The sequence below is a fragment of the Guyanagaster necrorhizus genome, assembly GCF_019112545.1.
Source record: "Guyanagaster necrorhizus MCA 3950 unplaced genomic scaffold BT62scaffold_54, whole genome shotgun sequence".
NCBI lineage: Eukaryota > Fungi > Basidiomycota > Agaricomycetes > Agaricales > Physalacriaceae > Guyanagaster > Guyanagaster necrorhizus.
Window position 1 is genome coordinate 119122 of NW_025064933.1, and position 21670 is coordinate 140791.

At 50.0% G+C, this 21670-nt stretch overlaps 14 protein-coding genes across 14 annotated transcripts; 7 read left to right on the forward strand and 7 right to left on the reverse strand.

Moving 5' to 3' along the window:
• The first annotated feature begins 182 nt into the window (after positions 1–182).
• BT62DRAFT_638642 (uncharacterized protein) lies at positions 183–936 on the forward strand. The gene has a single exon (XM_043181727.1). The coding sequence runs from the start codon at positions 434–436 to the stop codon at positions 851–853; it is 420 nt and encodes a 139-aa protein (XP_043033611.1). The 5' UTR covers positions 183–433; the 3' UTR covers positions 854–936.
• On the reverse strand, positions 920–1389 carry BT62DRAFT_938313 (uncharacterized protein). The gene has a single exon (XM_043187509.1). It carries the CDS (start codon positions 1346–1348, stop codon positions 1154–1156), a length of 195 nt encoding a protein of 64 aa, XP_043033612.1. The 5' UTR covers positions 1349–1389; the 3' UTR covers positions 920–1153.
• Positions 1187–1972, reverse strand: BT62DRAFT_638529 (uncharacterized protein). The gene is made up of 2 exons (XM_043181726.1): positions 1674–1972; positions 1187–1613 (listed from the first exon to the last, which is right to left on the reverse strand). The coding sequence occupies exons 1-2, from the start codon at positions 1884–1886 to the stop codon at positions 1419–1421; spliced, it is 408 nt and encodes a 135-aa protein (XP_043033613.1). The 5' UTR covers positions 1887–1972; the 3' UTR covers positions 1187–1418.
• Positions 1973–2071: 99 nt separating this feature from the next.
• Positions 2072–2574, forward strand: BT62DRAFT_938316 (uncharacterized protein). Its single transcript, XM_043187510.1, has 3 exons — positions 2072–2332; positions 2383–2437; positions 2498–2574. Exon 1 carries the CDS (start codon positions 2138–2140, stop codon positions 2330–2332), a length of 195 nt encoding a protein of 64 aa, XP_043033614.1. The 5' UTR covers positions 2072–2137; the 3' UTR covers positions 2383–2437; positions 2498–2574.
• A 110-nt stretch (positions 2575–2684) lies between these two features.
• On the forward strand, positions 2685–4122 carry BT62DRAFT_938317 (uncharacterized protein). Its single transcript, XM_043187511.1, is given in 5 exon segments — positions 2685–2923; positions 2943–2988; positions 3019–3038; positions 3171–3271; positions 3335–4122. 5 exon segments carry the CDS (start codon positions 2881–2883, stop codon positions 3725–3727), a joined length of 603 nt encoding a protein of 200 aa, XP_043033615.1. The 5' UTR covers positions 2685–2880; the 3' UTR covers positions 3728–4122.
• BT62DRAFT_1013027 (uncharacterized protein) lies at positions 3878–5019 on the reverse strand (the record flags this gene model as incomplete). The annotated part of the gene is made up of 5 exons (XM_043178007.1): positions 3878–4262; positions 4318–4540; positions 4799–4815; positions 4885–4939; positions 4980–5019. The coding sequence occupies 5 exons, from the start codon at positions 5017–5019 to the stop codon at positions 3878–3880; spliced, it is 720 nt and encodes a 239-aa protein (XP_043033616.1).
• An 821-nt stretch (positions 5020–5840) lies between these two features.
• Positions 5841–7631, reverse strand: BT62DRAFT_1013028 (uncharacterized protein; the record flags this gene model as incomplete). The annotated part of the gene is made up of 3 exons (XM_043178008.1): positions 5841–6041; positions 6092–7336; positions 7386–7631. The coding sequence occupies 3 exons, from the start codon at positions 7629–7631 to the stop codon at positions 5841–5843; spliced, it is 1692 nt and encodes a 563-aa protein (XP_043033617.1).
• An 86-nt stretch (positions 7632–7717) lies between these two features.
• BT62DRAFT_1013029 (uncharacterized protein) lies at positions 7718–8425 on the reverse strand (the record flags this gene model as incomplete). The annotated part of the gene is made up of 4 exons (XM_043178009.1): positions 7718–7880; positions 7945–8176; positions 8228–8308; positions 8359–8425. 4 exons carry the CDS (start codon positions 8423–8425, stop codon positions 7718–7720), a joined length of 543 nt encoding a protein of 180 aa, XP_043033618.1.
• On the forward strand, positions 8393–9334 carry BT62DRAFT_1081085 (uncharacterized protein). The gene is made up of 2 exons (XM_043179635.1): positions 8393–8559; positions 8616–9334. The coding sequence occupies exons 1-2, from the start codon at positions 8511–8513 to the stop codon at positions 9035–9037; spliced, it is 471 nt and encodes a 156-aa protein (XP_043033619.1). The 5' UTR covers positions 8393–8510; the 3' UTR covers positions 9038–9334.
• Positions 9187–11164, reverse strand: BT62DRAFT_638698 (uncharacterized protein). Its single transcript, XM_043181728.1, has 3 exons — positions 11005–11164; positions 10880–10948; positions 9187–10825 (listed from the first exon to the last, which is right to left on the reverse strand). Exons 2-3 carry the CDS (start codon positions 10945–10947, stop codon positions 9337–9339), a joined length of 1557 nt encoding a protein of 518 aa, XP_043033620.1. The 5' UTR covers position 10948; positions 11005–11164; the 3' UTR covers positions 9187–9336.
• A 349-nt stretch (positions 11165–11513) lies between these two features.
• BT62DRAFT_989345 (ADP/ATP carrier receptor) lies at positions 11514–14344 on the forward strand. Its single transcript, XM_043190151.1, has 9 exons — positions 11514–11923; positions 11971–12017; positions 12071–12218; positions 12268–12769; positions 12822–13021; positions 13071–13266; positions 13315–13398; positions 13451–13709; positions 13766–14344. The coding sequence occupies exons 1-9, from the start codon at positions 11647–11649 to the stop codon at positions 13847–13849; spliced, it is 1797 nt and encodes a 598-aa protein (XP_043033621.1). The 5' UTR covers positions 11514–11646; the 3' UTR covers positions 13850–14344.
• Positions 14101–14806, forward strand: BT62DRAFT_983207 (uncharacterized protein; the record flags this gene model as incomplete). Its single annotated transcript, XM_043189757.1, has 3 exons — positions 14101–14344; positions 14377–14498; positions 14585–14806. The coding sequence occupies 3 exons, from the start codon at positions 14101–14103 to the stop codon at positions 14804–14806; spliced, it is 588 nt and encodes a 195-aa protein (XP_043033622.1).
• A 422-nt stretch (positions 14807–15228) lies between these two features.
• Positions 15229–19023, reverse strand: BT62DRAFT_989346 (uncharacterized protein; the record flags this gene model as incomplete). The annotated part of the gene is made up of 9 exons (XM_043190152.1): positions 15229–15588; positions 15642–15946; positions 15996–16383; positions 16494–17194; positions 17249–17639; positions 17686–18275; positions 18315–18453; positions 18520–18612; positions 18661–19023. The coding sequence occupies 9 exons, from the start codon at positions 19021–19023 to the stop codon at positions 15229–15231; spliced, it is 3330 nt and encodes a 1109-aa protein (XP_043033623.1).
• Positions 19024–19125: 102 nt separating this feature from the next.
• BT62DRAFT_957302 (diphthamide biosynthesis protein) lies at positions 19126–21395 on the forward strand. The gene is made up of 10 exons (XM_043188405.1): positions 19126–19302; positions 19353–19498; positions 19522–19599; positions 19654–19799; positions 19854–20104; positions 20162–20473; positions 20520–20631; positions 20682–20786; positions 20837–20926; positions 20980–21395. Exons 1-10 carry the CDS (start codon positions 19144–19146, stop codon positions 21099–21101), a joined length of 1521 nt encoding a protein of 506 aa, XP_043033624.1. The 5' UTR covers positions 19126–19143; the 3' UTR covers positions 21102–21395.
• The last annotated feature ends 275 nt before the right edge of the window (positions 21396–21670 follow it).

The window sequence follows — 21670 nt, forward strand, 5'->3', positions numbered from 1 at the left end:
ACGTTGCAGCGCAACCGTAACCTCTGTGCGGCGAGTCAAGTCTTGACGATCGGCATTTTGGCCGTTGAGCGGAGGGAGAAAGTGGCGCTCCTGGTCTCGCGTTGTGGGGCTGCAATTTTGAGAACAAAGGTCTCGAACTCGTGCAATGGTCTTCTGGAATTTTTTTTTTCTCCTAGGTAGTTAAGGAAGGAAGTTTCGATTATGAGAAGGAAAGAAAGGTGACGGACGGGCAGCCAACAAAAACAATCTCACGGTCTAGACCCTCGCTCGGGTGGACCTACAAACACCCATACTTATGTCTGCATTTTTACTGAGCAAGCACTCGTACGTACGGCTTACCTTACCTATGGGCCGACCGTCAGCAAAATAAGAAATAAGAACCTCCTGGCACGAGCGCACACCAGGGAAACAACCGGCCTGACCCCTTTTACCGATGCAAGGAGCAATGGAAATGTCGCGTTTCCACATTCTCTCAAGGGACATGTCCATCGTATTAGACAATCATAACTCGAGAGATTCAAACTTCATGCGAGTAGGCATCGGATCCCTCTATCTGCGAGTGTGGAGCTCAGAGGCGCACCCAGGAATGAATAGAGACAGAGTACGGGAACGCGTGTGGCTGGGCGACTGGAGGACGACGTGTGGACTGTCGTGCGCTGCTCTGGGTAAGAAGCCCGTTCCGAGAAGCGCTAGTACTAAGGCGAGGTGGACGCGTGCCATGGAACCACTCGGGACATGTAAAGCCGAGAAGGGTAAGTCCTCCAGAACGAGACCCCACTTGGCGGCGACATGTCCAGTTTGCAAGGGGGAACTTGGGAAAGGAATGCAAGCCGGGAGCGATGGGATGAATTAAAACTCTCAGCGCGAGGATTCGCGTCATCGATAAAACCTCAATTACATAACCCCAGAACAACACTGACATTGATATCTAATAGGTATAGAAACAAGACACTGTCAACGAAGGATGAAGGGAAGAATGTAACGGGTACGACTAGGTCCTAAGAAGTCAGCGCGAAGAATGCAAATACCAGATGGCAAGTCCCACCTTGAACTGACAAATGCACTCTGATACCATCTCCCCGTGCGTATGGCAGGTTTACTCACTATGAAAACAAACAGTCAGCCCGACGACGTGCCAACACGGGCAAAGCACTCACAGGAGCGACAAGGTAATGTCGCCATTGACCTTGGCCTGGATGGCAATCTCCACCTCAAGGTTGAGGTCAAGACGAAGCTTCAAAGCTGCGGGAGGTGCAGCCTGGCGCTCAGTGCGGCCGACGATCTGTCCGCCGAGGACGGAAGAGGATTGGGTAGGTGCGAATTTGGTAGCGGTTTCTGGGGCAGACATTGTGATGCTGGAGAGAGGAAGTCGATGCGGTGGTCCTTTTTATACATCTGGATTAGGATAGGGTACGTTATCATTGCATCGTTTTGGGGTAGCAACCTGGCATGGAAGCATAATAAACTCGTTGCGCATGTACACCAGATTTGATTCGGCGCGTGAGGATGGCAAGCCTATACAGTTTCCAATGCGTGTTTCTGAACCGTGAGATCGCAACGACCTTGCCCTCTACTATCGACACGCACACATCGGGCTCGGACTGATACGAATTCTAGACACGTTTCTTTTTCAGCACGCGTACGGCCCTGAGTCTGTTTCTCTGCCGACATACATTACGAGAAGCTTGGGTCTCCAGTCGGGTTGGTAACCCATTGTTCGCAGCCCCAGTCACCGCCCGCCACCACCGTTGGTCTCTACCTCTCTCCTTCCGCTTATCCATCCAACCAATGCGCTGTCGTATGTCTGAACCGTCATCTGAAGATGCCATCGTACATTGCGTCAGAAGCACGTGAATCCATCTTCCAGGCCTTCGTACATGCCCCATCTTTTGAATGAAATAACAAACCCTTACGTGTCCACATTCCTCTCGTATACAGTCTTCTCTTCTCCAAATTTTTATATCTGCATGCTTCAAGTTCGAGACTTAATTAACTTGCTACGACGAGGCACCCGAGTTGCTAAATGCACCATGGCGCAATCATAACGTTGCTCTCGCCCTCATCCTAATCCAGAACTCGAGATCGATACTTGTTTAAAAGGAACCACCCCGTCGACTTCTCTCTCTTCAGCATCAGAATGTCTGCCCCAGAAACCGCTACCAAATTCGCACCTACCCAATCCTCTTCCGTCCTCGGCGGGCAGATAGTCGGCCGCACTGAGCGCCAGGCAGCACCCCCCGCAGCTTTGAAGCTCCGTCTTGACCTTAACCTTGAGGTGGAGATTGCCATCCAGGCCAAGGTCAATGGTGACATTACCTTGTCGCTCCTGTGAGTGCTTTGCCCGTGCTGACACGTTGTTGGGTTGACTCTGTATTTTCACAGTGAGTAAACGTGCCACGCGGACGGGAAGATGTCGGAGTCAAGTTCTCTTGTCTAGGTGAGAGATACTTCAATGCTGAGTACCGTCCATTGTCGATGCTGATGCTCATCCTCTTAGCGCATAACCACTTTGATTACCTTCTCCTTTTCTCTGACGGTTGTGTTGGTATTTTGCCGGCGTTCATACACGTAGTATTGGTATGAACAACAAGACTCAACACCCTCGGGAGTTGAATGTTGAACGTTGAGAGTCGGGATGTGTTTGACCTTAGCAATGGGCTAAAATTTATGATCGTCCTTTATCCTGCAGCCGCTTGGCGCTTTGATCTTCAGTTCGAACTGTTTTTGCCAAAAAATGGTGTCACCCCGGTGCGAAGAGAGAACAAAGGACGTCCCTTGTTTACTGTTCTCGTATGGTACACATAAAACCCTCGCGCCAGAGTCCACAATGCCTTCCACCTTTTTCTCCTTCTCTTTCTTCCAGCCTGGTGCTTTTTCTCCATGATGTTCTCCTCCGTTCTTTTCGCTACTTCTTTCTTCCTCTGTGCACGCGGCACCCACAGCCTCCCTCAATGCCTCTGCCCTCCTCGCGAATGGCCAAGCTGCCCAGTCCTAGAACGTCGCGTTCCAGAACTTCAGCGTCAACGATACGTGCTCCAGTGCGTCTCCCTGTCTGATCCTGTTCCTCGCACATTCAACTCATCCCCCCCCCCCCCCCCCCCCCCCCCCTTCGCCCCCCCCCCCCCCCCCCCTTCGTACTATATAGCCGGCGAAGTAGCGTGTATATCTAGCGACGTTGGCGCAATGTGGGGACAACAGCCAGTGGACGACGTCCCCTTGTTCGGGCTCGGCGCAGTGTTTTGCGCTCCCGTCCGTGAGGGAGAACGGGACTGTACGTATTACCTTCTCTCTTGCTTTCTTTATTTCATGGGACTGATGGTTCCCTGGTGTGCAGTTCATACAGTGCACGAGCGAGATGGACGCCGTATCCATCATCGATGCCACGGGCACTACTGGGGGCATCTTTGGCACTGACGCTGACACGTCCGATTCCACGACCAGCAGTGCCAACTCCACGGATACCACGTCTGGCACCGACAGCGGGAGCGGGATCGTCACCGTGACCATCACACTCACTCCCACCGCGACGGTGTTCGTGAGCACCGAGGTGCCCGTCACAACGACGCTGTCCCCTGACGAGGCCTCGAGTCTCCTGGCGAGCTTGACGGGCATGGGTGCGTCTGTTGTTACAGATGTTAGTGCCACTGACGCAGAGGTTGCAGAGTCCTCCTCTGCAGCTACGACGATCTCTCTCGTTCCTGCCTTAGCTGCCACCTCATCGTCATAGAGACTTATGGATGTCACAGATGTATAGTAGTTGGTTTACTACGAGGGGTATACTGTACTGTATTATAGGTTTAATAGGAGAGGTATTCAGACTGGACTATACCCGGACCTCGCATCCAAACCAACCAATTATTGCCGACTGGAAAACAACTCAGCGCAACGACATGCATGCCCCCCGATAAGCAAGTGCACTATCGATGGATCCGCGTAAACGTCCAGGAGGAACGTTCCACTTGAACACCACTCTTGCTCCTGCTCCGATTTCTGGCGCGTTTACTCCTCCCCTCTGAGGATCCAGATGACGAGGCGCACTACCAAGCCCAAACAGTTCGTCCTGATCCATAGGGAAAAAAGCGTAATGTCGGCCGCAAGAGTCGATTCTAGATGGGAGAGAAAAAAATCGGCGCTGGCCCAGATTCGAAGTTCGAACATCAACGAGCAGAGCATCAAATTTCAATGGTATTGGTAACCCATCTATTGACTCGACGCCCAAAATAAAAATGCTAGATCTCCATATGAATCGACCCAGGTTCGAACTGAGATTCTGTGCGGCAGACAGAAGCGATAACCAACCTTGCCATCGACGCGTACACGTTGAGGTGCTTGTGAGCTTCTATGGTGAAAAGCCATGGACAGGTGTTTGAATCAACGGGTGCCGGTGTGGACATGCTAGGTGCCATTGCCGAGATTCGTAACTCGCGCAGGTGGAACAAAGTGCCAGAGACGTCCCGAGTGGAAAATGAGAGAACAGAAGGTGGGAATAAAGATCTCGTGGTGGGCGGGTTCTGGGTGTACGTGAATACGGCGAGCAGTCCTAGTCAACGATAGGTTATTGCCACAAGTCTCTAGCACCTCAACAAACACTGGCGCAAAGCGCCTCCAATTCTGAGCCATTATCTGCATACAGAGTCACAAGGCTCGTGTAAAGTTAGCTCTCAGCCTCTGACCAGTCACTTTGTTATCTTCTAGCTTTGACGCATGTGCCACCATGATGGGCATAGTACTCTTTATCCAGCGTGTGTCCGAATCTCCTGTGAGTATGACAGGCAGAAATGCCAGGTAGATTACTCACCGGCAGACATACGCGTCCTTCTTCAAGACATAAATATCTGAATACACTTTGAGCATGACAAGTATAAAATATCGAAGACTACTTACCGGTGAGCATATGCATGCCCATTCACGCGACCAAGACCACCGCCTCGCTTCGCTTCTGTCACAAGAGTGAACGAGACTGACCATGCGCTCCATACCTCTGAGGGGTACAAGCGCAGCCAGGCGATCCACGCGCATACAGGAGCCTGCTTCTGGGAGGGTCAAACTCCACACTAAATTGTTGTCAAAGCCGGTTGCCGGCTCGAACGATCTTTACAATGGACCGAGCCGAGATATATATATTGCAGGAGATAGGTCTACATGGACACTGTCAGAGAAGAACGAGACGGAAAATGGCACTCATGTCAATGAAGAGGTCGATATTGGAGCCCAGGAGGGAAATTTGCTCACAATGAAGGTCCTAATCAAGATGGTAGCGTGACTGGCCCCAGGCACCTGGATACATGTTTAATACAGTGAACAAGAGACGCGACCCAACGTGTACTCAACTTGAAGAATTTTGTCGTGATTCGATGGTAGTCCTCGCGACTTGCCGTTCAATTCATCTACAGCTTTAAGGAGAGAAATATGAAGGAATGAACCAGAAAAAACGCGCGGGAATCAGCAGCGGCAACGAACAAATGAGGGTTACCTATAAGAGTCAGATCTAATAAAGCTATGTGCGATTCTTGCCCTTTCGTGTCTCGCCTGCAGCAACTATGGATTCATCAACCTCCTTCCTCCTGAGTGAAAGCTACAATCTCTCAAGGCTGTCCGTTCGCAATGCCTAGAAGGGTCACGACCATTGATTGACTCCGACTATACGGTCTATATCTTTGTCGAGTTGGAACAGCTGCAATCCTCGTATAATGCTCGGCTTCAAGATCCATCGGTGGCGATATAAAGTCCTGCACCAGGATACACGGCAATCCTGTTCACTGGCTCAACCAGGAACCTATCCAGGGTCCAACCCTTACAAGCAACAGTCGGACGAATTCACCAAAATCTTCGAACTATGTCTACGTCTTCGATTGATAGATCTCCAATCTAGGGACAAACTCCTGTAAAGCCCATGCGCGTCCCTCGGTAACAAGACGTTGTTCTGAGTCCATGGACTGTAAGGCCGAGAAGATTTGCGTATGCAGATTCAGAATATCCTCTAACCAATCGAATAGCCTGGCAATCCCAGAGGGCACGCCTGATATCCACGTCTTTGAATCCTGCACGCGAAGCGGGAGCACAAACAGTCGGACAATGCACGTCAGGCAACGAACAAAGGTTGCTTCCGTCTCTCGAATTCTCCGTGCTGCACATACTCTGACAAGTTCTGGCTTGCCGATGATTCGTCGCTTTGCGCTCCGCTGCCAGATTTTGTACGTGATTTTCTCGGCTCGGCTACGCCCGGGCGTGGCTGTTGCTGCTGGTTCTTCTGCCCAGATGATTCTCGAGCACGTCCTCCGCTGAAAGTACGGAATGGAACATCCGCTCCTAAGCTCAACTCGTCGCACTCGTCGTTATGCCAAATTTCGCTACCCATCGCAGGCAAAATACTGTCCGCGTGAGATAACACCTCCTGGGTTCTCCGGCTAGCAGTCTCATACACCTCATCTGACTCCAATGGAGGAATGCCAAAAGCTCTGCGCTCGCGAGCGGCCGCAATTTGCGAGTGCTCGGCCAAAGTGACAGCATCATAGTTCTGCGAATCACGATCCTGATAATATCTACCAAGGCTGGGAGCTTCAGAAGGTCTCTTCTCGATGGGCGATTTGGGCCGAGCGTGAAATCTCAAAGAAGGAAAGTGAGACGATGGGGAAGGAAGACCATGCTTGATGACATCTATCGGTCCGCTGATAGCCAAACCTTCTTCGTCGCTATAGTCGCTCTCTTCATCGATGACTTTCTTTTCATTGGGATTGGAAAGCTGTAGCCCCTTGACAATACTCATAAGCTCTGCCTTTCGTCGATGGTGAGCTTGGTCTGCAGCTTCAACATCAAGGACACCATGGTCACGGACATCACAGCCGTCGTCCACATATTCTGAATCCGATGAAACATATGAGATGATGGATTGCGTGGCCGAGGCCTCTTTTGGGTTGCTATGAAGGTCCTCAGTCATGAGCAGCTCGCAACCTTTTCCCCGACTTTTCCTCGTAGCCTCAGGCGGAAGTCGAAACCCTAACCCACGCATATGGCTTGGCAGATCATCGCCTGCGACCTCGAATGATTCAACGGCGCTCTCAGAGCTTGAGCTTGAAGCGAAGACTTCGGCATTGGCTACGACGTTCTGTGCATCGTAATGATATTCGAAATCGGATTCATCAGAGAGCCGTCCTAGAAACCGGACGCTACCCGGTGATTCTCCTCTGGGCTGGGGAACATTTGAAACGATCTCTTTTGGCTTTCCAGGTTGGGGTGTCGAGGGAGGATCTTGGCTAACTTTAGGATTGAGAAACGTGCCAGGGCCCGTCCTAGACCGTGTGCGGGAAGCTAGGACAGGTATGTTGCTCTCAGTCTGCTACAAGCGGTGGATAAATAGATGCACATAGGCGTAATGAGCAACACACCTTAACCATAGGTTTCGGTACGACAGATTCGCAGGCTGCTGTGGAGGACGATGCTGTAGAAGACGTCGCCGAAGACTTCCGGCGCAGCAGACTTTGCACAGATCTGAGGGGGCGCGCTCCGGTAAATGAGCCTGGTGATGATGACTTGGCGTTGTCAGTTTTAGGCGAAAAACCCTTGGGTGTAGGTGTTCGTAAAGCTATTTTAAGTGCTGGCTTGGGCACACCTTGCTTCACCTTGGGTGCCATGGGTTCCTCTATGGGCGACGGACACGGCAGCTGAGGGGTAACAGACGTACGAAGTCATGGTGAATACGGTGAAGATAGCGTTATGCTTAAAGACGCCCAGTCGACATGATAGCTCTTGACAGAATGCTGGGGGGAGATGATGCTGCATGGGTGTTCGCTGCTCGCGACGGCGGACGTGTCATTTTATCGATGGTGTCTCGTAACGACGGTAGCAGACGTGTCTCGACCAACGGCAAGTTCATCATCTGGCTGTCACGTTTGTTGGGTTTTTGACGACATCATTGTAAATCGTTTTTCCGAGCGAGGTTGGAACTCGACAGATGAATCCGGGTCTGGCTGCGAAACTTGGATGTAAACGTCGGGCGACGAGGGTACCTCTACAGGACGATATATTCCATCGCTTTCCGCGCTAGACTGCTGGGCATGTCTACTGGGAAAAGTGAAGCCTCCAGCTGCAGCATAATGCGATGGCGGTAAGAAAATTGGGGCCCCTGGTGATGGCCGATAGTGGGCCGCTGGGGAATGTGCCCTAGTATTGGAACGTGCTACTGGCATCTTCGGCGGGAGAAGTGAAAGAGCTCAGGATGGATGCCCACTGCCGTTCACAGCGTCGTGGGATGAACACCAGTGAGCATCAACAAGGTCGTCGCTGTTATAGACGATGACGAAGGAAGAAGCTACCTACCTTTTCAAATTTGAAAAGGGAATCGTGATCGGAGTATCGGACCGATGGCTTTAACCTTGGCGACGGCGGCGCCAAGCGTCACTGCCTCTTTTGACACCAGCCTTTTCATTTCAACGTTCAAATATTCAACGTTCAACGTTCAACGGCGACTCTTTGCACAAGATTGACTGTTTCAATTCCCTTAACCTACATTCATGTCGAACGATTGTTGCAGTGTATTTTTCTGTTGCTGTACATGCTTCTGTATGTTTTTTGCGCTTTCTGCATGGAATACTTTGACACTGACCTATGCCATGCAGCGATATGTGGCCACTCAAACCTCTGCCGATGGTGTCTATTCTGCTCTCCCAGAAAACGTCCCACCGCAGAGGAAGATGCAGAGCTAGACCGGCAGTACAACGCGGTGCTAGAGGAGCAGAAGGCTGAGCGCGAGCGGGCTCTCAGGGAGAAACAGTATTCCGGGACACCCCAGATGTCGACGGGACACAAAGGGCATTCGCCAACCCCAAGTCGAGGCCAGAATTTTTCTCCTCCGCCAGTGTACACTCCAGGCCCAGGTGGCCATCCATCGCCGAACCATCCTCCAGAAGATCGCCACCGTGGACACAGTCCCCAGCCTTCTCGCGGACACAGTCCTCGACCCTCTCGACATAGTCCTAGGCCTTCAGCTACTGATGCCCATGCCCCCCTGCCTAACCCCTACGACCACCATCATTCCTAGTTAGCATCAGGATACCATGAAAACAAGGCAGTGATTTTCAACTTGAAACACTTATAGATACCATTTACTTACCGGGACCTCGAAATGTCCAGCTTATTGACCGGAATGGACACCATGAACGTCTTGACAACTCTCCGAATCTTATTCAGCGCGAACGATCCTCGTATAGTGTAGTGTACGTTACTTTATAACTACAGGATATCTATAGAGTACGATATACAGGAAATATGGGGTATTACCAGCTAGCCGAGGTTGCGACTGCAACTAATTACTAATAGAAAGGGTCCATTCCATGTTCTCTATTTGCGCTTCCTTGTCAAAGACAACGTGCTGGAGTCCAACCACCGGAAGTGATGCTCTTTTCCCGCCCGATCCTGCAATTGACTGACTATCGTGGTATGCTCTGGCTTGACAATATGCCGCAGAATAACACAGTCCAGGCACGAAACACGTCCGTGCACGGACGCCAGCGCGCGAGGATGCCAACGCGAGGTAAGCATATCGACCAGCGCCTCATGCATGTTAGGCGATGGATTCAACCCGAGGTCCAGAGACGTGAGTTTCGGCAGCAAATTGGGGACCGAGGGACGCTGCGATTGGATGATAGGCGGACAGAAGATAAGTGATCGGACGAAATCCTTCCTCAGCGTCTTGCAATTCTCCATGTTTTCTGCGAGGTCGACATCGGTCGTCTGTATAGACAGCTCGGTAAGACTGGGTGTCAGCCTTAAGATGGCTATCATTTCCTGGTCTCCAATTTCGATCTCTTCAAGGACTAGTACGTTTAGCCCTTGCAGAGGCTGCTCCAACAATTCAAGGAATTGTTTGTGTACGCGCACAAATCTGGGCAATTCCGCGGTGTCATTGCAGGTCAGGGTGATCGATTTGAGCTGCAAGAATGTGAAGGCACGGATGAGGAGGGGAATGATTTCGACGTTGCCGATGTAGAGAGTTTGTACAACCAAGTCAGTCTTCGGAGTCTCGAGCTTGCTAAAGTCGTCAATGTTGCCTTCGAATTCCAGGTTTCGTACTTGTGGAAATTTCGAAAGAAAGTTGATGAAAAATCGATGTTGACACTGATTATACATTGATAAATTGGTGATTTGGTTGTAAGGAAATGTGTGGGAAATAAGCTCCGGGGTTACATTGACACTCAAGATGCGAAGTTTGGGAGCGTCTGCGAAGATGTCCGTTGGTGCTGCGAGAAGACAGTTCGCGTTAAGACTCAACCCTTCCAAGTCCTGGAGATGATGCTTGACATGCGAGAGCCTTTGGCCAAAATGAATAGATCCTATTCCCAATATCCGCCACCTGGGAGCAGCGTCAAAGAGAACACGGTAACACTGGAATGCACCGGCCCTAGCGGGTGTATCTCGGTAAGTATTTAGGACTTGGATAGTGAGTGGAGCATCGCCTGCGCGGGACATATACGCCCGGAGACACTGCAGCGTGAAGGTGGATGGCGTCGTTGGATTGATAGAAAATACCGCCCACAGGCTTTTTGTTGAAATTGCCAATCTACGCCAATGGGAGCAAACCAGGGAGATTATCAGTGCGTTCAAAGTCCGCGGTGCGTTCATGAAATTAACGCTTTCATCGGCTTCCTTGCAACATTGAGCGAAGATTTCTGATAACATCTCGTTTGGAAGGCGCCTGATGGGGGCCAAGATGGAGATGCATTTATCCGCGTTTAACTGGAGTTCCCTCCGTTCAGTTTCTCGTTGCGACACCAAGGTGTAGAGACGGAAAAGTTCATCGTCGCATCGCTGCACCTCTTTCTCTATGGCACTGAGAGATTGTTTTATCTGGCGCACATCGGCGACAGAAGGAACGTAGTCAGACCTCGTCTGCAATTGCTTAGGAGGGACTGTGTTTTCTGTAGAGAAAGGCGGTTGGTCGCCGAAAGACATTCTGTAGAAGGTTCGCTTTTTAGAGGTTAAAAGAAAAATATTATTAGAAAGACGTACTTTATGAAAAGACGCGTTGAACGCGAAGGCCAGACGCAAAATTGTCAGTTCTGATCAGGTATGCCTGAGTGAATAAGCCTACCGGTCGTCTGCTGTGCTAATTAATTGGCACTGTTGGTCTCATTCAAAGCGTAATACGAACTGTTGGAATCTGCGAGAGAATTCGAGCAATCCGGCAATCCGGCAATCCAGCATGCTGCGTAAGGAAAGAATCTGAGGGAAATTGAATTAGGTAGAAATTACTAGAAAAGGTGTAGTCTAGTAAAAATATGAAAAGTCAATGGGGAAACTCCTCAGGAGTTTGTAACCCAAAGACTAAAGGTCTTACAAGCGGTACTCTGGATATAGTTCAAATCTCAACACGAACAAATTTGAGTATGTCCTCAAAAAATACCAAGCATTAATGATATTTCATGGAAACGAAACATACAGAGTAGAACTCGATCAAAGGAGGAACGTAATAGAAAAGAGAAAAGTGCACGACGTCCACTACAGAAACCGAGCATGATTTTGCCAAGCAAAAGTAATCAAAATGATACTGCATGTCAACAGTTTTATGTCAGCCTTTTCCCTGTGCGAAATTCCGGCTTCCAGATTTCTACAGGCGTCGCTCTTTTCTTTTCCGTCCACCGCCTGACTGTCATGACTTCGAATACCGGGTTCGTTGAGCGCGTACAAGACTTCGCCGCAGAGAACAAGAGGGCCATCCTCATTGGAACAGCAGCCGCTGCTATCGTTGTGGGCGGAGCTGTCTACTACGCCTCAACATCCAGGCCCTCAGAAGGGACGGACTTGGAAAAGGGTGACAAAAAGGACCGGAAGAAGTCGTCGAAAGGAACGAAGAAAAAGAAGTCCGTCAAGGACAAGGATGGTCCTATTCTCGAGGAGCGGAAGTCAAAGGTCCAGGAGGAACCCGGCGGTGAGTACCGTATTCATCTGAATATTGCACGTCGTGACATTCCTCAGACGACGCCGTGCTGAACGACGAACAAATTGCTGCCTTGTCGACGGAGGTCAGTACCATTTGACGTCTGACTGACGACTGTGTCTTATGTGAGTGCTGTAGGAACGGACAGCACTCGCGACTTCGTACAAAGCCAAGGGTAATGCAGCCTACCAACAGCGCCAGTTCACCACGGCCGTCGAACTATATACTCGCGCCATCCAGGTCTCCCCAAAACCTGAGCCTGTATTCTACAGCAACCGCGCTGCGTGTATGTCTTCGCAACCTCTGCACAAAACACATCTCAGTAATTTTTATAGGCTACATGAACAGCTCCCCTCCAAAATATGAACTCGTCATCGAAGACTGCAACGAGGCACTCAAATTGGATCCGAAATACATCAAGGCAATGAATCGCAGGGCCACGGCCTTTGAAGCACTTCAGCGATACGAAGAAGCCCTCCGCGACTTCACCACCTCTACGATACTCGACAAATTCACTAATAAGTCATCCGGAGAATCTGTGGAACGTGTATTGCGCTCCCTGGCTTCAAATAAAGCGGCCGACATCCTCGCACACCGGCAAGCTCGCCTCCCTTCCTTCACCTTTATTTCAGCGTACTTTGCCGCGTTCAGGCCCAGAGCGCACCCGACACTACCAGAAAACCCATCACAGGGAGATAACACACTTCTGCTCGCTCTGCAGGCCCTCGACGCGTCAGACTACGCCCACTCAGTGACCTTGGTGAACGAAGCTCTCGAGCAGGGTATTTCGTTTCCCCTCGGAAAAGCGGAGGCTCTCAATCTTCGTGGGACTTTCAAGTACGTGCACTTATAAACTTTTCTTATCTGCGGAAATTCATTAGACGTGCAGATTCCTCACGGGCGAGATCGAGGGTGCAAAGTCTGACCTTCAAGAGTCAATTGACATCGATCCGTCGTTCACGCAGAGCTTGGTGAAGATTGCTAGTGTGTACATGGAACAGGGAGACCCCCAGAAAGCTTTCGAGTGTTTCGAGGATGCAATCAAACACAACCCTGATGATCCCGACATTTATTACCATCGCGGTCAAGGTGCGTTGCTATTCCCTTGAAGATTCCGTATCTTGACATGACATGTCAGTTTTGTTTATCCTTAACAAGTTCAAGGAGGCCGCAGACAACTATACGAAGTCTACCGAACTGGACAATAAGTTCGTATTCAGCCACATACAATTAGCTGTGGCAGAGTATAAGCAAGACAACGTTGCGAAAAGCATGGGACTATTCCGCCGGACGATGGTTGCGTTCCCTCAGCGGAGTGAACCGCAAAATTACTAGTCAGTCATTTGGTTTTTCATTTCTTCCTTGCTAATATTCTGTCCCAGCGGCGAGCTATTGCTCGACCAACAACGGTACCCCGATGCCGTAGAGAAGTTTGAGCGTGCCATCGAATTGGAGAAACTTAAAAAGTAAGCCGTCCAAGTACAAACGGTCTTGTCCTTTACGCTAACACGACCCTAGGACCACTTCCCCGCCGAATGTCCTGCCTCTCGTGAATAAGGGTCTGGCGTTATACCAGTGGAAGCAAGATATCGGCCCGGCAGAGCGCTGCTGCAACGAAGCTCTCCGAATTGACCCGGACTGTGATGCCGCCGTGGCCACCCTCGCCCAGCTTAGCTTACAACAAGGACACCTCGATAAAGCCGTGGAATACTTCATCAGGCAAGCTGAGCTTGCGAGGACGGAACCGGAACTGATCAACGCGTTGACGTACCAACATGTGGGTTTTAGCGCCATGCTGGTTTCTGCATATTGACGACATCCTTCACTTCACAGGCTACATCATCGCAATTGGAATTTTTGAAAATTTATCCGGACATGGCAGCACAACTTAGCCCTCTCGCCAGGGGCATGTCATGAAGAAAAAAAAACTCGTCCGAATACTTTGTGACTAAATCTGCCACCTATACTCATGACCATCTACTTTATAACGCCTGTTCTCTGGTATTCGTCTCATTCCTAGCTTACAGTTACTGCAATGCACCCTCTACTCTCGTCGACTGAAACCTGAAGCTGAAGACGCGATCCGATCCTGTAAATTATGCGTCATAATATGTCATAAGCTCCAGGGCATTATAAAAGGCAAGTCGAAGTTGTAGCCGTAAGCCACGATGCCTTCACCTTTCATTCTCGTTCGTCCTGCGTCGCGAGGCCTGTCGTTTGACGCGTCACTTGCTTACTACAACCACCTTGCCGGTCTACGCGACTCATCTGGCGAGCCGGAAACACTCAAGCAGAAAATCATTTCACAGCTCGACGTGGATCCGGCACGACTGAATATCTTACCTCTTGATCTCGGCATATCATGCGCAGCAGAAAGCCTTGCAGCATCGCTCAAATCGCCCAGCGAGGCGAGTCATTCATCCAAACTGCCTTCCTCATTGGAGGCATCCTACACACCGAGAAGCAACCCCAGGATCTCGACCTAGGTGATACCAAACCCACGTTCGATATCAACTTCATCTCCCATCTCCTCCCCATCAAAACACTCTTCCCGCTTCTTCCCTTTGTCGCAGATGAGAAGATCGATGGGACCGCCTAAATGGGTACACGTCTCTGCACGCGTTGGGTCAATTTCTGACAAACGCCTCGAAGGCAGCGTTAAACCAAGTCGTCAAGACGTTTGACTTGCACCTTGCACAGAAGAACATTTCCTGCGATTTGTGTTGGTATGCATCCCGGGACTTGAGTAAGGAATTTTGGGGAGGAGTGCGTGAAGACAAGTTATTTGAGCCGGGCGACACAACCGAGAAGGCTGTGCGCGTTGTCAACGGCCTAGGGGCGGAGCATCGAGGTCGCATATGGGACTGGGCATAGAAGGAGGTTTTGCCTTGATATTTGAGTTGTTACGGTGTAGATTTTTCCAAAGCCAGGACTAATTACAGCATCGCCGTTTCGGTTGGAACGACGAACGGTGTTGCTATGGGATTTTCAGATTCGCTTCCAGCGTGTTCCTTCACAAACCAGCCTAAGTGACGTCTAGTTCATCCTTGAGAATTTTTGTTCTACATCTCAAGCTTCAATGCTATCAATTTCCCACAACTTAACCTGCCAGACTGCGAATAGTGTCTGTTCGTTCAGGCAGGCATTGTCCAACGGAGGGATTCGCTGCTCCACTATCGCCTAAATGCTGCAATATTCTACTACGGGTAGCAAGAGAACGAATTATAATTTATACCATAGTGGGTATATATATATACTGTATATATTCCAACGATTTCCACCAGAGCCAGAAGGAGTTACAAACACCATCCCAACGCAGCGCTTATCTCTCGTACTCCCCGCCGTTCCGACAACGTGAGTGCCAAACTGAGGCACTCGTGTTCTCGCTCACGCTGAGATTGAGCCCCGTATGCCTTTCCCAGGAAGTACCACACCTCGGGTACATCCCAACTGGGCCCATTCGCCAGGCGCGAGAGCATACCGGCCGCAAGGTCGATATTGTCCGACATATTAGGGCCCGGTGGTGTTTCGCCGGAAAGATACAATCTACACAGGTGGATGGCAGCGGGAACGTTGTCCGGGGAGATGAACAGCGCTTTTTGGAATGCGTCAATGGCATCTTGAGATCGACCCAGAGCGACGTAATACAGACCAAGCTAAAGCGGAGGATCAGTAACAATGGAAGGACCGGACAAGAAAACAAGGGTACCTGCACCCAAACGGCAGGGTTTTTCTCATCCCGGACCTCGGCTTCCTGGATGGCTCCCCTGGCCTGCTCAATCTTGCCTAAACGCCTGAAAGTCGCCGCAGACATTAGCCATAGATCGCTCAGAAGTCGCGTCTCACGAGCGGTCCGCTTATTCGATGTCATTGGCTGAGGTAGCGCAGGTGTAGGTGGTGGTGGTGGCGACTCGTTGAGGGTGGAATCAGATGGTTTCATAAGCAAGCTCAATCGTCTTCGCGAATGTATCGACGAAGCTTGATAAGCAGTCTGACGCAGTACTGCATGAAAATCTAGAGAAGATGTAGGAAAAAGGAAGTGTAAAGGAAAAATTAACTCTACCTGGCGTCGAATTAGACCGTAGCAAGCTTCCGTTCCTCACGACTCCGCTACCAATTTTCTTCGAGATGTGGCTTATCCTTGCGCCGCTCTTATGGACCCTATTTTTGAGCATCTTTTGGACTTTTTTTGATTTGGATGCGTCCCTCTCATGGTCGTCATTACGTTTGGCAGCCTTCTCATCGTGTAAAGCCATGGACTGCACATATTCTGGGTCCTGAGATTGTCCATCTGGGGTTGCTGGAGATATGGTGATAGGTATGGGTGGGACAGACGGCTCTGTCGACCCAGAATGGGCTATCGAGAGTCGGCGCTTTTCTTCGCTGTTTTGGTCGAGTGCTTCTGAGACGGTTGCACTGGGTGAAAGAATTAACTCTGAAGGCGACTTGAGCTGCATCGTCGATCTACCGCCATCGAAAGAGCTTCTCGCTGACGGATATATCATGTAAGGTTACAAGAGACGTCGAAAAGTGCAAAAATGCCCTCACCTGTATCAGTTACAGAATTTCCTATTCTATCGGCAACCCATACAAAGATCTCAGGGAGCATCTGCGAAGCACCCTCGGCACCTTCGACGATTTCCGTCAATGCAACCTGGGTCATTCGGAGCTGCAAGGAGTCTTCGAACAATTCTTGCCGCGAGGGTGAAGGATGATCTTGGGCGGGAAGGAGTAAATCGGAAGCAGGGGGAATATCATGGTCGTTCTCTCCGAGGAGGTACACAGGTTGCACTTCTGGAATCTCTTTCGTACCATTAAGGGCAGGGTGACGATCATCGTCAGTGCGAAGGAGACCATCAATCACCCTACCATTGCCATTGACTGTAGTCGAAGGGACGCCAAGTAACTCATTATCCGGGTCCATCTGGGCAGGTTCTGCAGGCAGGCAGGATCCATTGACAACGGAGACTTCTTCCTCGCCAATGGCAGCTCCCGTCTCCAAGGCCATTTCAGCCGCTTCCCATTGTTCAGTTGCGGCTGAAAGAAGTCCTAGCAGATGCCAGTATCGTACCTCCTTAGAGTTACCTTCAACAGCTAACCCCGCATTAACAATAGCCTGTTGTAAATCTTGCAGCTCTCCAGAGCGCGCAAAGGATAACGCAAGGTGGTAGTAAGTGGATGCTGTCGGCGAGGCTTGGGAAGAGCGGATCAAAAGCGCATGAGCTTTGGCGAGCCGTTGCGACCGACTATGCGGGTCTTGCTCTTACGAAAATTATGAGTACAGCCCCCAGAAGCACAGGAATATCAGAAGCATACGTTTGAGGGCCATCACGGACTGGCATACGCCTTCTGCCAGTAGAAGCCTTGCAACGAGTATCTGATTATTTTCATCCAAACGCGTTTTCGCTTTTTCTACCAAGGTTTCTGCTTCTCGCACATCCTCAAGCCCCTCGATGCCATTGGCCATCGAAGCGAATTTGCATAACATCCGTATCCCATAGACCAGGGTTTCCACCCAATTCTGATCCGTGTCTGTGTCGGCACCCACTCCGGCATCACTAGTTTGCCATGCTTTTCCTACAACTTGAACGTACAGGCGAAGAGTCCGCTTCGCAAGATGTATGTCACCAGATACTCGCAGTAACCGCATCATATGCCGCATAATCCTGAAGGAGTTAAATGTCATACGGGTCGCCCACCAAAGGACCTACGAAGTACATCAGATCGGAAATGAGGATAAAGTCCGGGCTTACATCTAGCACCCATCCAGTATACTCTCCCACAGCACCGCTAACCTCCCAGATCCCAACGCACAGATCCACGAATTCTTCCACTTTAGTATTTCGTTCCCCAGCCCTGGGAAATTTGGTGGACACGCTCAATATAGCTCGGTACTCCTGTACTAGAGATCGAGCGGTATGCAGCCAGATTGGCGGCTTATCACGAGGAGTGATACTAGGGTCATGACCGTAGCGAATTATTAACGCACGGAGATAGAGAACGGAAATGGCGGAGCGATGAGTGGTACGGAAATTCGAGGGCCAGTAAGCACTGCAAGACGAATAGTGGTTCAACCACGTCCACAATGACGCGCCTCTATTGTGAACACTGGACGTCCGTGAAGACAGAATGATGGCCCTCCAAATGAGACGTTCTACCCAGCGCCACAGCTCTCGAAAGCGCGTAAATGATGCAAAATCTAGTTTACCAGTGGAGGTAGGAGCTACAGCGGATGTAATTTCCGATTCCACGATAGTCAGGAGGGGGATGGCTGCGGAATAGGACATCAAAGCACGTTTTGAGTTTTCGGGAAAGAGCTTTTCATAGGACATCCCTAAGGGGTCTAAGCAACAAAAAGAGTTTTAAGCAATAATGTACTTACCTTGGAGACAGAGACTTCGCAAAGTTTCCGTCAGTGCCCATGCGCGGCCGTCCTTAATTTCGGGAATGGAAAGAGAGACATCGGAAATGATACTCGCGCCAGCTGAAGATATTGACAAGTTGACTACGGAGGTGATAGTCTCGGGCACTCGCAGCGTCGAAGGGCTTGCACGCAGAGTCTCGGGAAGGGGGATATGATTTTGGACGTGGACGACATCGGGCACCTTGCTTAGGTGCGAAAGGCATTCAGTGGGATTTCCAAGAGCATACGCGTAGTAAGCCAAGGCAAAATTCAATGTCTTGCAAATTTTTGGTGAATAGCAAGGTAATAACAAGAAGAGACTCACGTCGAAATTTGACGACTCGAGTTTCCTCAATATGTCGTACCCTGCCTGCGCCTCCCCTTTCCGTTCCTCCGGAAGAACAGACTCGTCTCTGAGCTCCAAAGCATACTCTCCAGTTCGTGGCGCGTCGTCCTGGTCGCCGTCCTTGGAACTCGCCGCAAGCAGGAGAGCCAAAGCATGTGTTTGTGATGCTACTTCAGTGACGTCTTCGTATCCTTTGCAATGCTTATTGAATTTTCGAAATAATTCGGACCACGATAGTGCAGTTCCGTTCAGCGCTTTCGATGGATACGACGAAGACCACTGGCCACCCGTTAATGCTGCTCTGAGCTGGGTCCAGTAGTACTTGTCCTTGGGGGTTGACATTACAGCAGAAATTGACCAAATTTAGTTCTACTTTGCCACCAAAACTATTGCCACCGCATAATGACGTATTTTTGTGCCAAGACTTTCGCTGCATTTAAACGTCTCTTCTCGTACCGTGAAATGGCTACCTTTTCTTCATCCAGCGAAGATCCTATATCTCGTGTCGTCAACGTGAGGCCCGACGAAACTGCGCTTCATCTAACATCAAGCCAGGAATTCGAAGACTATTATGATATTGACGAAACGGCACAATGGATTTCGGATGGAGACTATCAGCGAGTAATTATTTCCTTCTTTTACTATCTTTCTGAAGGCTCAGATATGACGAGGTAGCTCTCCAATTTCCTGATGAACTCCTTCACGACTCCGTACGGATATATCGTAGTCTGAAGAACAAGGTCGGCAATAAAGACCTCTATATTCTAGCAGATACATCCTACGGCAGGCATGCTACCGTTGCATCTCCTCGAGAGCAGTCTTTGTCTAACTATTCCCTAGCTGCTGCGTGGATGAGGTAGCTTCACAACATGTCGACGCCACTGCAATTATCCACTACGGGCATGCATGTGTGAGCCAGTTCGTCGAGTTTGCTCCAAGGTCTTAGCAACACATCTAACCAAAAATCCACAGGACATATCGTTTGCCTGTGATGTACATCTTTGGCAAAAAACCAATCAATATTGACGACTGCTTGGAGAAGCTTCTGAGCATGGTTTCTGAGCCTCAAGACTGCGTTTTTGTTGTCCGTCACGACGTCGCCTACGCACATGCAGCAGGCAAGATTTATTGTTACATCTCCGGCACCCCAAGCTTACCCGTTTCATTGATAGTGAAACTTGTCGACAAACTGAGACAAACCCTCAACACGGATGTAAAGTACTCTGAAGTCCCAAGCAAACTGTACCCGGAAAATCCAGACCCCACTGTCTCTAAGCTCTCTGATGGCATCTCGCGAGTGCATATAAACCCTACCGATGAACCTCAATCATCTGATGGTGGACCGTCGAAATCGACCATATTCTACATTGGTGGAGAGAGCCTGGGCTTAACAAATTTGCTAATAACCCATTCCTTTTGTGACGTTAGTTCTGTATCAGTTCGCCGTTTTCTAATCTATGCTGACCCGTTAAGTATCTAGGTGATATCCTACGATCCTGAGTCCAAAAGCACCCGTGTAGAATCGTCACGAACGAACAGGCTTCTTATGAGACGTTATGCCGTCGTCCAAAAAGCCCGAGACGCGGACATCTTTGGCATCTTAGTCGGAACATTAGGCGTCGCATCTTATCTGCCTCTGATCAAGCGCATTAGGGCGAATCTGAAACGCGCTCACAAGAAAAGCTACACCATTAGTGTTGGGAAGCTGAATCCCGCTAAGCTTGCCAATTTTCTGGAAGTCGAATGTTTTGTTCTAGTGGCTTGTCCTGAAAATAGTCTTATCGACGCTAAAGTTAGTCCGTCCTTATCTGTATGATATGCACTGAAACGACTTCCAGGATTTCCTGCGGCCGATCGTAACTCCATACGAGCTTGAAATCGCCTTGCAAGCAGAACAAAGTTGGACAGGCCGGTATGTCCTGGACTTTGAGAAGCTACTTGCTGAACAGGGTTTGGTTCCCCTTCTTCCATATGCTTCTTGTTTCTCATCATGTTTTTAGATCGATTTGAGGTGCCGGACGGAGGAAGTGAACAAACGGTAGGCGATGATCAGCCTGTGTTTTCACTGATAACGGGCAAATATCGACATGCAAAGCGATATGGAGGTACGATGCTCCTTCTGAACGACAAGAACCGTGGACCCAACCTCTCCTAGATACATTATCTAATACCGATATCGATAGCCAAGCACTAGCAGTACGGAACGGGGACAGTTCCATTGCGAGGGTCCCCGACAGGGCCGCAGGTATAGCTCATATCCATCCCGGTGTCTATTCCTTTCCCTGACTTCTCCTATAGGCAGCTTCTTACAAACCCGAACATATCGTGGTTTGGACATGCGAGTTGGCGAAGACTCGCCGAGTGTACTAGAACAAGGACGCGTCGGCATCGCCAGCGGGTATACCGACGATCATAAATGACACTGAGAATAAGAAATCGACGATTATTGAGGACGATTCGACGTCGGTGCCTTTTTGAAAGAACGATCGGTTTAAGAAATTTCCTCCCCCGCTTCCTTCCCCTTGAACGTTCATGACCTATCCGACCGTCGCACCTTCTGACGGCACATACCAAATTCCAGGAGGAAATGAAGCGCCCTGATAGCACGTTCATAAGATGTTAAACGGCCCTCCAAGCATCCCTACCAGGTTCAAATCTATTTGATTGCAAAACAGGGTCAATGGAACCTTTTTTTTTGTGAAAAGATAGTAGTCCCTTATGACGCCTTCGAATGGCACATGCCCTCTTCTTCCCTGCAGATGTTGATGACGATAAGCAAAGTGCCAAGTCCCCGAGGCCCGACTTTGCAGGAGCAGGTTAATTTTCACGACGCCGCAAATGCACCCGGGTGCCCATATCAATCCACTACATTGTCTTATCTTTCCCACACGTACAATGGATGGATGACGAATCTTCCCCGCAAGCTGTTCCAGGTGGAGATGGCCCTCGATATTGTTCCCCAGTCCAAGAGGCACAAGTCCCATCCAGG

What these genes read in the sequence shown, in the direction of transcription:
- BT62DRAFT_638642 (XM_043181727.1), top strand. Translation starts at nt 434, where the DNA reads ATGCAAGGAGCAATGGAAATGTCGCGTTTCCACATTCTCTCAAGGGAC.
- BT62DRAFT_938313 (XM_043187509.1), bottom strand. Translation starts at nt 1,348, where the DNA reads ATGTCTGCCCCAGAAACCGCTACCAAATTCGCACCTACCCAATCCTCT.
- BT62DRAFT_638529 (XM_043181726.1), bottom strand. Translation starts at nt 1,886, where the DNA reads ATGGGGCATGTACGAAGGCCTGGAAGATGGATTCACGTGCTTCTGACG. An exon ending in AGACCCAAGCTTCTCGTAAT is followed by an intron (nt 1,614 to 1,673) that starts GTATGTCGGCAG and finishes AAACGTGTCTAG; the next exon opens with AATTCGTATCAGTCCGAGCC.
- BT62DRAFT_938316 (XM_043187510.1), top strand. Translation starts at nt 2,138, where the DNA reads ATGTCTGCCCCAGAAACCGCTACCAAATTCGCACCTACCCAATCCTCT.
- BT62DRAFT_638698 (XM_043181728.1), bottom strand. Translation starts at nt 10,947, where the DNA reads ATGTCTTTCGGCGACCAACCGCCTTTCTCTACAGAAAACACAGTCCCT. An exon ending in CCTAAGCAATTGCAGACGAG is followed by an intron (nt 10,826 to 10,879) that starts GTCTGACTACGT and finishes ACAATCTCTCAG; the next exon opens with TGCCATAGAGAAAGAGGTGC.
- BT62DRAFT_1081085 (XM_043179635.1), top strand. Translation starts at nt 8,511, where the DNA reads ATGTCGAACGATTGTTGCAGTGTATTTTTCTGTTGCTGTACATGCTTC. An exon ending in CTGTTGCTGTACATGCTTCT is followed by an intron (nt 8,560 to 8,615) that starts GTATGTTTTTTG and finishes TATGCCATGCAG; the next exon opens with CGATATGTGGCCACTCAAAC.
- BT62DRAFT_938317 (XM_043187511.1), top strand. Translation starts at nt 2,881, where the DNA reads ATGATGTTCTCCTCCGTTCTTTTCGCTACTTCTTTCTTCCTCT. An exon ending in GCGAATGGCCAAGCTGCCCA is followed by an intron (nt 2,989 to 3,018) that starts GTCCTAGAACGT and finishes CCAGAACTTCAG; the next exon opens with CGTCAACGATACGTGCTCCA. An exon ending in CGTCAACGATACGTGCTCCA is followed by an intron (nt 3,039 to 3,170) that starts GTGCGTCTCCCT and finishes GTGTATATCTAG; the next exon opens with CGACGTTGGCGCAATGTGGG.
- BT62DRAFT_989345 (XM_043190151.1), top strand. Translation starts at nt 11,647, where the DNA reads ATGACTTCGAATACCGGGTTCGTTGAGCGCGTACAAGACTTCGCCGCA. An exon ending in GGTCCAGGAGGAACCCGGCG is followed by an intron (nt 11,924 to 11,970) that starts GTGAGTACCGTA and finishes GACATTCCTCAG; the next exon opens with ACGACGCCGTGCTGAACGAC. An exon ending in CTACAGCAACCGCGCTGCGT is followed by an intron (nt 12,219 to 12,267) that starts GTATGTCTTCGC and finishes TAATTTTTATAG; the next exon opens with GCTACATGAACAGCTCCCCT.
- BT62DRAFT_957302 (XM_043188405.1), top strand. Translation starts at nt 19,144, where the DNA reads ATGGCTACCTTTTCTTCATCCAGCGAAGATCCTATATCTCGTGTCGTC. An exon ending in CGGATGGAGACTATCAGCGA is followed by an intron (nt 19,303 to 19,352) that starts GTAATTATTTCC and finishes AGATATGACGAG; the next exon opens with GTAGCTCTCCAATTTCCTGA. An exon ending in GGTCCCCGACAGGGCCGCAG is followed by an intron (nt 20,927 to 20,979) that starts GTATAGCTCATA and finishes CTTCTCCTATAG; the next exon opens with GCAGCTTCTTACAAACCCGA.